This window comes from Acanthisitta chloris, unplaced genomic scaffold (genome assembly GCF_000695815.1).
Source record: "Acanthisitta chloris isolate BGI_N310 unplaced genomic scaffold, ASM69581v1 scaffold21475, whole genome shotgun sequence".
Taxonomy (NCBI): domain Eukaryota; kingdom Metazoa; phylum Chordata; class Aves; order Passeriformes; family Acanthisittidae; genus Acanthisitta; species Acanthisitta chloris.
In genome coordinates, this window is record NW_008672426.1 from 10030 (window position 1) to 22342 (window position 12313).

At 39.9% G+C, this 12313-nt stretch overlaps 1 protein-coding gene across 5 annotated transcripts in view; it reads right to left on the minus strand.

The window, feature by feature from the left end:
* Positions 1–1330: 1330 nt before the first annotated feature.
* The window catches only part of CNOT4 (CCR4-NOT transcription complex, subunit 4), a 43549-nt gene continuing 32566 nt past the window's right edge, over positions 1331–12313 (minus strand). For 3 of the 5 annotated variants that reach the window (XM_009074518.1, XM_009074516.1, XM_009074517.1), the window contains 2 exons: positions 2673–2885; positions 1331–1886 (listed from right to left, as the gene is read on the minus strand). In XM_009074518.1, coding sequence (XP_009072766.1) covers positions 1585–1886; positions 2673–2885 — 515 coding nt within the window. In that variant the 3' untranslated portion in view covers positions 1331–1584. The remainder of the gene's footprint in view (positions 1887–2672; positions 2886–12313) is intronic. The other 2 variants (XM_009074520.1, XM_009074519.1) reach the window with 1 other exon arrangement.

Here is a 12313-nt window from a genome sequence, read left to right on the forward strand (position 1 = left end):
AAGATTGCTGGTTTTAAATATCTCTGTCTAGAAGTGTAAGAGCTTACTGGAGGCACTGGGTACATTAAGAGCTCTTTACCCCTTGTTGTGCAGCAACAATATTTTTCACTTTTAAGCAAGGATGCTGACTGAAACAGGGAGGTGCAACTAGAATTCCTTTCACACCTTCAGGCACATTATTATTGCATGCTATCTACCCCAACTGCCATGGCATTTAATTCAGTAAACATACACAAGCTTTTCATGCTTCAGATTCAAAAGGATACCACCAATAAAAGACTGACAGTCTCTAGATATTGTCATGAGTAAAGACAACAGAATACCTTTAAAAATTTGAAGTGTGTATGCATTTTCCACCTTTCAATACAGAAGTTACCGTGCAAAGCAGGATTTCCATGATAAAGTAGCTCCAGTTGAGATGAATAGGAAAACAACCCCAAAACATGCAATGACGTATGGGTTTTACCAGATGCAGTAATTAAAAATCCAGAGTTAAAAAACTGAAAAGCAAACATGAATTCATCATCAAGTTTTCTGTTTTATTTAAGATTTTAGTTTTAATTCTGAAGAAAGAGGTACATTTCCTTGGTTTTAGTTTTAGCGTCAGGTTATAACCATGTTTATTTATTTCTTTTTTCCTGTCTTTTCAATACTGCACAAACGTCCAGAAACTACAGGGTTAAGTAAAAGCTGCAGGCAGAGGAGGTCAGAGGTTGCTCCTGATGGTGATCATGTGGCCCCAATGCAGTGCTATCCCAGAGTGCCCTAATCAGGTGTATCTTTTTTTTTTTAAAAAAAAGAAAGAGAGACTGACAGAGGAGACAGAAAGACTGAAGTAAATATCACTCGTGTTTCAGCTGCTTATATTATGTATACGCTAGGTATTAAATCTGTGAATACTTTTAAAACATTAAACTTTAAATCTAAAGCCAAAATTAAAGAAAAAAATCTTATTTTCCCCTCTTTAAACCACTCTTTAGCAACATGCCAGTTACTCATAACTAAGTGTTTTGTCTTTAAACACACCTCATGTCAAACTCTGACTGAAACAGTAAAATCCCCTGCTCAAAAAAAACCCCAACATAGCAACTTCTGTGTAGTGCCACACTGAATGCAAAATAAATGCTGGGCAACTGCTTGCCCCATGTGTTCAATAACTTCATTTAAATTAAATACCTTTTTCATGTTTCTGCATTTGATTCTGCATTGTAATTTTCCCCTACTGCAGACTGACACTTGTCCACTAGGCAGAAATACTCATGTGCAAAAGACATAAGACAGTAATATTCCCCTTAAGCATTTTGATTTCTCTCTCTCTCTTTTTTTTTTCCCTTAGAATGGTTAGAAAATATTTCAGTGTGTTTCAAACACTGGTTCTGCAGAAACTTAACGAAAAGATATGGTCATGACCCTGTGATGGCATTGCATTTGGGGGGGAGGTTTGATCAAGAACTGGATTCTTCAGAAAGAAAGATATGACAGGGAACAGTAAGTGGGCATGGGGAGGAGTCAGGGTGGGACACTTCCTGCATTTCTAACGTTTTGGGTCTTATTTTTCTTTTTTTTTTTCTTTTTCCTCCTTTCCTAATGACGATCCAGCGCTGAGCTCTGTAGTAGATCTGTGGGTGTTTTACTGGGGGGTCTGAAGGCTGTCTGAAAGCCTGGAGGTGGGGAATGGAAGCTGGTGGGATTTGAAGGAGGAGAGTAGGGATTCCAACTGGCTCTGTGCAGAGGGATCTGTGTGCTGAAGGGGTTACTGTGGTGTGTCTGTGATGGAGCTGCACTGGGGCCGTCCACCTCTGTGAGGGCCTGAAGAGATTTTAGCCAATGTGGAGGATTGTCATCTTGAAGGGTGTCTAAACTGTTTCCTGTGGAGGCTGGGATACCTAGGAAAAGAAGAAAAAAAACAGGGATACAGGCAAGTCAGAGAAGAAACAGTACGTTGAGCATGAAGGAGGTCAATTTAACCTAACAAAAAGTAACAGTGAAAAAAACATGATTAGTTTGTACAGAAAATGCATTTTACATTATTATGTATAATTACCCTGCCCATAAAACAATTAACATTAAATCCAGATAGGAGAAAGTCCCCCCTCAGAGCACTTCTTCGTAAAACACATTTTTCTATCAAACATCCTGCTCAAGAACTGCATCCCTGTCAACGTGACCTTACCACACCAAGCTGCCAGTACACTGCATGCTTCGCCTTCTACTCTGCCTACCTGAATCATGCTTCAGTCTAACAGGGAAACACAACCAGACAGCCTTATAAAAGAGAGCTTTATAAACAAGTGGAGTATGTCCCTTTTTAAGTAACAAAGTCCAGTGATTGCCTTCAGTGCCTCAGGACCAGCGGCGCACGTACCGGACATGCCATCCAGCAGAAGGGACACCTACAGATGGACCCTACAGAAAAGCACTGATCCACCTGACTGCCTGCAGAGGTCCTAGGCATGCATTGCAAAGGCCTAAGTGACATGTGTAATACCTAGTGGTTCCACAAAAATTCCTGGACCCTTGAGGTTTTGTGGATGGAAGCTGGAAGAGACCACCGCAAACTGACTTTGTCTTTTTTTCATTTTTTAAAATTTTTTTTCCAAATGTAAATCAGTTTGTGCCAAATACCCATTTGATGGTTTGCCAGTGGAGCTGAAGGAGTGAGAAACGGTTACCTGTGATGATTGCGGGGTCCATCCAGCTGCCAGGGCTGTCCCAATTCAGGCTGTCGGTGGTGGCAGTGTTGGACGTTGGTACACTGTGGTTGGCGTTGGAGGGGGAAGAAGCATTGGGCAGTCCACCAAAGTTGATGTTAATGTTCGGTAGAAGTGCCCTTAGCCCGTCCTGCCATTCCTTCATATTTAAACTCTCTACAGAACTGCTGTTGTCTGGGAAATTTACCAACAAAAAAAATGAAAGATAAAAAAATAAAAAGCTGAAGTTAGAAACAGATGTCCTTCTTTGGCGGGGTATGGGATTTTGCTTTTACTTTTTAAGCTAAGCATTTAATACTTTCCCTGTCCAAAAACTAGGGTCAATGTTTCTATGATTGATGAATTACTCAGAGGAGCTGGCAGGTTTTAAACCAAATGTAAGGGCACGGGAGAAAGATTTAACTCCTCCCCCAATACGTATTTCCCCATTTCAGGCCAGAGACTCAAATAATCAAGGGCACAGTGGCTCTCCCTCTGTTACTAATAGGGGAAACCGTACCAGGTACTTGATGCAAATACCTCTGTTGCAATTCAGCTGCTTTTTTAATGGGCAGCAGGCTCAAAAGGGTTATTTTCTCTGAAGTATATCAAAATGAAGAAAGGCTAGGTAGGGCTTTGCAATAGAAACCCAACGTGAGAAACCAGGGAAGCAGAGGAATACCACAGAAGTCTTTTGTTTTGTTATAGCTTGTTCACTCACAGCCCTACAGATGTTCTTCGGAAGGAAATGGTAATGAAGTTGGAGGGAGTGCAATTTCCTCTTGCAGTTGAAGAAGAGTAGCAAAAATTCCTTAGAGACCTTTCAGAATAATTCCTGACACAGAAACATCCTCAGAACTTTGGTTAGAAGCAAACCAGTTAGACACCAAAAGAACTGAGTCTCAACTACTTGCCTAAATGCTTCAGGCCACGTACTGATAAAGAACAGGATAATGTGGCTACTAGCACTACAGCAAATGATCCCTGAATAGAAAACTTACACCATGCTGTGTAGAACAGACTATCAAGCTCTACGATCCATCTCTTGCTTTACGTATTTCAAAACAAAACAAATTAGGCATGAACGTGCTAGTATTTACCAGCCAATATAGAAAGTCATACTTTCTTTTTGAATATAATTGACCAGAAGCTAATAGAGTCTTGGGAGCATATTGGCACATGGTTGCCTTTCTGACAAACACATAGAATACAACAGGTTTTTTTCAAAACATCCCTGCCTATTCTAATTGAAGGACTTCGATGTCTATCAGAAGTGTTATACATACTTACTCAATCTTGCTACTTCATCAACAACAAAAGAGATTTAAGTCTCCGTGGAAAATTAGAGCTTATCACTACCTTGCAACTCTAAGTTGGAGAGTGAAGGAAGAAGTTCCACTTGCTATCAAAACCTGCCTCAGCAATTTTGTGAAGCTGAATGCTAAGAAAGAAGTGACGTGTCGAGCAATTATCTTTTCGTAACTGGGGGGAGGTGTCGTGGTAAACCAGGACAGGAGGGAACCCAAAACCATAAACCTTTTGCAATCCTGTGCTTCCATACAGCACTTTCCTTCACTAGGCCAGAGGCTTTTAGAATAACCTTTACATATAAAGGTTCTGTTTCTGTACAGAACTACAACAGGTGACTTCAGTCACAAATCCCAGCAAGTCACACTTCAGCCCAAGCCACTAACTGAACTTCAGAACAAATCATTATGCCAATCTGCTCTACTGACTTGGTCTGTGATGGCTGTGGGAGCAATGTATTAATTTCTAACACTACGCATGCTTAATGCAGCTGTTCCAGCACAAGCATCCACCTGCAGGAGTGAGTGTTCACACGTAGCAGGATGGCAACTGACACCTAGAACGCCTGTGGCTGATGCTGCACCCAGAGCACGGACAGGGATAACGGCACAGATGAAAAGAATGTACTAAGTATATCATCCTCTGTGCCTGGGCAAGTTTGCAGAATACGTTTGACCACAGACTCCAGAAGGTTTAGTCAACTGCTGTTATCCCCACTTATTGGCTGAGGCTGGGGAGTCACTCTTCCTCGAAGGTTACAGCATGAGGTACCTCCGCTGGGAACAAAGACAACATCTGTCTGTTCCCATAAACAAGGAAAAGGCAGGTAAAAACCAGGCAGTGGGAGCAAACCCCAAAGCCTGCCCATTACTACATGCATCATGCTGTACCTGGAGTTCAAACTTTCAGTGTGATAGGAAGGAAAAATAGCCCTAAGAAAACTGCAGCTCTGTCTCGAGCAAGTAACCTTTTTAGTAACACCCTAGTGCAAAGATGCAATCAAGTCTCCAGACAAGCATGACTGTACCTAACACTGTGCAGCAATGTGCTCTGTGGGGCCTGGTGTACAAGTGCCTTCGGATGTAAAAACCCCATTACAGCAATTCCTTCTGTGTTCATTTTGCACTGGGCCATAGTGCATACAACTAGCTTTCACTTCTACTTTACTTTCTCCTACTGTAAATCAAATCTACTTCCTGTTCTTTCCAGAGTTCCCACTTATTCCTTTCCAATCTTAATTACACAATAAATGCTTTTAAAGAGTTTGGTGCAACATTTTTCATTCAAACTTAAAATCCCAAGGTTAAAAATAACAAAATTTCAGAAAATATTAGTCAAAAATATCCTTGCTAGATATTTACTCACAACCATCCTGAGCATCCATAAGCCCATCTGAGATAAATTCTAAACTAACTTTTCAGAACAGAAGTAGCCAGCTCATGATCATAGAAAGAACTGCAACAGATTCTTCATGGTACACTATTAGTTTTCACTTGATTTTCTCACTGCTGCTTCCAACAGCTTGTGCAAAGAAACACAGCTCTGTTTAAATACTCACTTCCACTACAGTGCAAAAAGCACACAGAAGATGCTTACTGAGTCCATGCATGAGTGAACATACTCATCTCGATACCTGTGAGCTGGGCATCTGCAAGATCATGATGATCTTAATCATGGACATTACTAACCCCTATATGCCCTCAAAGCATAGGACAGTAAGAAACTGAGGAAGACTGCCCTTGATCTCAACTGTCTGTACGAAATCCATTTGGCACCACAGAAGTCAAGAAATGAAAGGCCTAAAAGGACTCAGTATCTACAAAAACTGTATTGTTTGCCAGCAATAAGAAAGTTAGTTTATTAAAATCTTGTGCTTGTGGCTACAAAAGCAATAAAATAGAGAACGGGAAAAAAAAAATTACCGTCTTTTCCAGACAGCTGGGTTTGTGGGGCTGAAAGCCAAGCTAGGACAGAAATATTGCCCTCTGACAAACGAAACCCCAAACAAGCACCACATTACTCAGGTGCCTGTAACAAAGTTTTCCAGCTTGGCTGATAAATGCAGAGGTAAAAACCCTATTGAACATGACCACCAGCCTCTAAGGAAAAGTGCCAAAATCAAAGTATGTTTGTAACATGGCATCTAGTAAGGGATTAAAATGCATTAAGGTGTTAAAGTAGATGGGATCACTAGAGAATGCAATGCTCTACAATGCTCCCTGCACTACCCTCCGAGCCCTCAGTTACTGGCTATGTTGGGTAAACCAACCAGTTACAACCTCAGCCATCTCCAGGCACCACACACCAACACCCAAATCGAACTGCTCAATCAGGATGTCTTTGCTGGAGCCTGACAGGTTTTAAACAAGAGCCTAAATGAAAATGCAAGTCCACCCCAGAGACAGGAGTTACTTCCAAGAACTGAAGAAAATAAATCCCTTCAGAAATCACTACTTGGCCCTCAGCTAGTTTGTTCTTCCTGTTAAGTAAGTTGATGTTTCACCATGAAGCTAATACCATAGTTAAAAATGAGAAAAGGTTAGCTCTCAGTTAACACAGACCTATTAAAAAGGGCATTTGTCTATTATCTTTCTCTACTTCTAAACTTAACTAGTTGAAGGGAGTAATTTTTTGGCTACCTAGCACACTTCTCAGTTGGACATAACAATCTAGGGACATGAAAACCAACACCCTTTCTCAAGGAGTGGAAACACCACCTCCTTCCATAGCATCATCTTAATTTGAAGCAGTATGTCCAGGAACAGCAGGAAAATAGAAGAAGACAAGTTAAAACCCAGCTGACTGCAAAGAAAAGATTTTACACACCAGGATATATAGGAGATTCCTACCCTCATGCCTCAGGCTTGGTCTCCTAGAGGAGAAAAACCTGGTGAAGCATCACTGAAATCAGCACTATTCACATGAAAAATTGGCTCAAGTGCACATCCTGAACTCCAGTGTTCCCTTGATGCACATTTCATAACCCTATCTGGTGTAGTGGAAACTTGTTTACAGGGGTGAACAGATCCCACAGTTCTGAAATTTTCCTGTGTCTGAGGTGTTCTGTCAATGTGAAATAAAAGTGCTTGTATGTAAAATTTTCAAAGCCGACCACTGTCAGAGTAAGCAAAGGAAAGGAAAAAAGCTTCACCACAAATGTAACTTATTCATCTAATTTAAATAAAAATTCAAGTTACTTTGAAAAAAGAATGCAATTGATAACTCAGAACATTAATCTATATGAAAACTGGTTACTTAATGGATTTCTAAATAAAAACATTGCCCCATTATTACACATCCTACGACAGTCTGGAAGTGTTAGCTCATCATTCTCTCCCTGCAATGCCTTAACACTATTCCTTCAAATCAAGCAAAGCAGGGGGAGAAACAGTGAAGAGGATGATGGCCAAGCCAGAACACTGTTCTGCTGTGCATAATCAGTACTTTGAAGCTGTTTCCACAAGTGTCTGCTGCACTGACATGGGCCGTTCTGTGACTTTTGAAATTCTGACAATGGCACCACAATGCAGACCCAAAGGTGTTCCAGATTTGGCTGTGTCACATTGGAGATGCTGATGCACTTGGATCTTTTTTTTTGTGGGTAATGGGATAGTACAGCTTACAATTTACTTGTAAGATAAACTCACTAAAATGAATGTCCTACAGTGAATAGACCATTTCAAATTATTGACCCAATTCTGATAAAAGTCTACGGGTCAAAATTCACATTGTACATGCTTAAATAAATACAACTAATAGCAAAGATCACAACACCATTACATTAAGCGTAAAATAAGTGCATTCATTTGCTGACAATAATTATATTACAAGCTATTACAAGAGCTTAATTTTGTACTAATTGTGCAAAGCCTTTATGCCAAGAGTCCTAAATATTCTAGTCCTGCTTAAAAGCAAGCAGTCCTGCAAATCTAGGTTGCATCATTTATTTCTTTTTTAAGAACCCGTCAGTATGCCATGTGTGACCTAGGCGCACACAGTGCTACAGAAAAACTTCCAATGAGCAAAATAAATTCAGAGGAAAATCATCATATGGGAGAAAAAAAAAACCTTAGCAATGCCACATACCTGACTGCATAGAGTAGCAACAAAAGAAGTGAAGAAACTATCACAGTGTATTTGGTAATGGAATAGGTATTTCAATGATTTGCCTGTAAAAAGGCCCTTATGAAATCTTCATGGACATTGTACATAACAGTTTTGAAGGCAAAGAAACATGAGAGGAAATAAAAGGCACAGAAAAGACTACCAGAAAGCTCACCAGGAGTCTTCCAACTCCATTAGAAACAAATGGGGCCACCAGAAAAGCACACCCTCTGAAGCGACATCCCTGTTAGCTGCAGCCTATGCTTCGTGCTACTGTGTTCACAGACAGCACATGCTTCCCCCGAAACAGCCTGTTGGCCTATTCTGAGAAGTGACATGGGCTTCTCTGGTTTCATCTCAAAATTACTTTCCACTACAATATTTCTGTTTTGCTAACAGTTGTCCGGTATTTCCCTCTGACAGGGGAAGAGGGTAATTTGCCACATCCAAGAAAGAAATTATGCCCACCACATTAGATAAACTCAAAAGCCTCTCATCTGAAGCTTATAATCAACAAAACAATTATGATAAAACCTGTACCTGTGTCGCTTTAATATGAATAATAAGCTTCTTTGCTCACGGAATTTTTGAAACCATGAGTAAAATTCCCAGTAAACTCCTATGGTCTGAAGCATTTTGCTCTCAGACTTCTTCAGTTCTGTGTATCTATGATTGCTAGGAATCCCACAATGCTTAAACCAAAGAATGAAATTTCATCCATTTGCAGAGGCCTGAAAATGTCACTGGCAGATTAAAGAACACTGAAACTGTCCACTTTTAAACAGTGGTACTGCCCATCAGGAAGACAAGTAGCCACTTCACATTTGGGAGATATAAAGTGACAGGAGCACTAGAAGATAAAGCCGTTTGGAGGAACATTTATTTAAAGGCCTCACAAACATTCTCTATGCATGGGAAACAACTTGACAATTCATGAAAACAGCTTTCTAAGAGTCCTTCCACAGTGTAGAATTCAAATGAGTTTTACTGTAAGAGCCAGAGAAACAAAAGAAGCACACATACATACACAAATGCATTTATGTACATACACACACCTACAGAATTGGGTTTGATAGACAACAGACATCAGTGTACCCTCAGCTTTAAATTAATGCAAGTAAAGCAGCTTTTATCTTGATTCCACATAGATTTCCACAGTTACATTAATTCCACCCAATTTAAAAGAGAGGTATGTAAACAGAAGCACACTATTCTTCAATTTAAAATAAATCCATTGCAGCTTAACTTACCAGTTAGCAAAACTACCAAGCAGAAGAGGAATATATTGAATTCTACACACTGAAAAGGGGACATGAGTTTTTCTAAATAGTTTTCCTTTCTGATGGTACAACTTTTAAGCTTCCTGTGACTGAGTAAGTGTTACAAGTCAGAAAACAAATTTCTTTTCAGGGGAAATCCATGCTACAAATCAGTAAGGGGGCAATAGGCAGACTCACATTTGCTTACATTGTACAGTGCCAGAATTTTATTAGCAAATTTACATCAGGTATTCTGGAGAGTTCTTGTGATTGACTTACCATGGCTCAAGAGATCAATAAATGTAATAGGTAATTACAGCAGTCAGCCACCCGATTTCAAGCTATAATCAAATTTCAAGCTGAGATTCTAACTCCCTTTGAAAAACATGCCTGACTTCCTATCAGATGATGCCAGAGCATCCCACCATTTTTTATTACAATAGTTTACTGCCAAAAGTACATCGTGGTCAACTGCATGGCTTGAATCAAGCTGGGTTTCACTGTCCTGCATACAAAAGAGACAATATATTCTGCAATGCTTCCACTTCAGACAAAAATAACCTCTTTTTCATGTGAGCTAACAGGATCCTCATCAAAAAAACCCCAAAAACAGACAAACAAACAAAAAAAACCAAAAACCAACAGGATTCCACAAGAAAACAGCCAGTTCTTGATACTGATAGTCTTAAATATTACCATAAAACTAAAATAAGTGCACAAAGACTTAAGACACTGAAACAAAGGAAATAGATACTTGAATCCTATGTACAGAACAGTCTGATTAAAGAGCTCAGAAAGACATGCAATTCCATTCCTCTAAGGGAAAAAAAAGTTCATTTTAACCTAAGCTGCTTACTCTCACATCATGTGCCAGGGTTCATTCTCACCAGCTTACACTGTCTGTCAAGAGAACAAACTCTGACCTCAAATGGAACTCCTGTGTGCACGAATGCTCTTTCAGGTACATGCATAGATATTTGTATAAATAAAACCCAAATCATAGAATCACAGAATTTAGGGGTTCAATGGACCTTACAGATCCATCTAGTCTCACCCCTCCCTGCCCTGGGCAGGGACATCTCCTCACTAGACCAGGTTGCTCAAGGCCTCATCCAGCCTGGCCTTGAACACTGTCAGGGGCAGGGCAGCCACCACGTCCCTGGGCAACCTGTGCCAGTGCCTCACCATCCTTACTGTAAAAAAATTTTTTTGTCACATCCAACCTAGACTTTCCCTCCTTGAGTTTGAACCCATCACCCCTTGTCCTGTCATTGCAGTTCCTAACAAACAGTCCCTCTCTGGCTCCCTTGTAGGCCCTCTTCATTTTCCCTATGGGCAATATAATAACGGGAAATGGGAAAGAAAAAAAATATCATTTTTTCAAAGCTATATTAATAATGAGCAAGAACTTCTCTAATTATGAATATGCTTCACTCCAGGAATACCCAACCAATCAGCGAGTGCTCTGACCCAGACTGCAAGACCAACATCAGCACAGTGAAAACATACTCTGACAAGTGATAAACTCATTTTTAATTTTCCCATGCCTGATGCAAACAATTAAGGCTGATGTATATTTGTAGGTTACTTCAATCATTCTGTGGGAAAATCAGATAAACTGCAAGAAAGCCAAGTGTTCACCTTCCACTACAGGAAATTCACTCTGATTACTAAATACTGTCTTCTAATAGAAGTGACCTACTTTTGAAATACATGGGTTTCTTTAAATAATTCATTTGAAGACAAGCTGAAGTTTAAATGAGGCTGTGATGTAGAAGGAATTATGAAATGGTAAAGGATGGAAAATATCTTTTTTTTGCCCTCAAATATGATACGGCATCACTGGGAGGAGAAACACTTTTTCTAAAGCTGCTCTTTCAATTGCTGTTACTCCTTCAGGCTATTTCCTTTATGCTTCTCCCTCAATACAATTTTAAAAGATTATGTTTGCTCTTTCTCAATGGTTCTTCAAGTTGGTGCTTTTCAAAACAAGTTTACTTAGAAAGCCTACGAACTGGCTGTGCTTTTTGCTGAAATTGATCAGTCATAATAGGCATTTTCTGAAGTGGATTTCAAAGGAGCCAAAGTTTCAGGTCCTTGTCAAGGCATAGCCACTTGTTAAGACACTGCTACTAAGAGGTGACACTGTCAAATGCACTCATTTCCAGTCTTTAGAAGGAAAATGTCAGGTTTTTAACATCACTAAGACAATCACACCTTTTAACTCATGCAAGTGGTTTGCTGTTTATTTTGAAGTGACAGCTTGTATTTCAGAGAAGCAACCAGGAGAACAGAGCACCCTGAGGCTAAGCATCTGCCTGTGGGTGAGGGAGACATGCTTCACCAGACAACAGAGCTGCTGCTTTGCTACTGCAAAGCCTTTCTGAGATCTTATGGGTTACCTGTGAAAGGAAACAACCTTTCCAAACTTTGGTAAGCCAGTCCTACAAAGTAAGTAATACAGTAATACAGTAAGTAAAATTGCAGTAAGTAATAAATGCAGTCTTCCATCCCTAAAACATGGGCAAAGGCCCAACATTTAGTGCAGCTGAACCTCCTTTGGTGACACTACTACAGACAGTTGGGAAATTTGATGTGAAATACCTCCTGCCTTACTTATTTTTCCCTGTTTCTGGGAAGAGCAACCAAAAAAAGCTGTCAGGACTAGTGGTCCAGAATGCAAATTGGGTCTGCTGCTCAGGCTACCTAATTTCAACCAACTCTGCATTTATTTCAAACCTAGTAGTGTTAATGTGATTAGTCATTCCTTCGATACATTGCAGCCAAGAGAAGTTGGAGGATTTTTTTAACCACTTTTTTTCTGTCACATTTTCTTCTTCCGAAATAAAATTGCACATTTTAAAAATAGGCATCTTACTACTAAAAAAAAAGGCAGGATGCCTGTCTTTCACTGCAGTGCCTAATAATCTTGCAATAAAAGATTTTAACAGA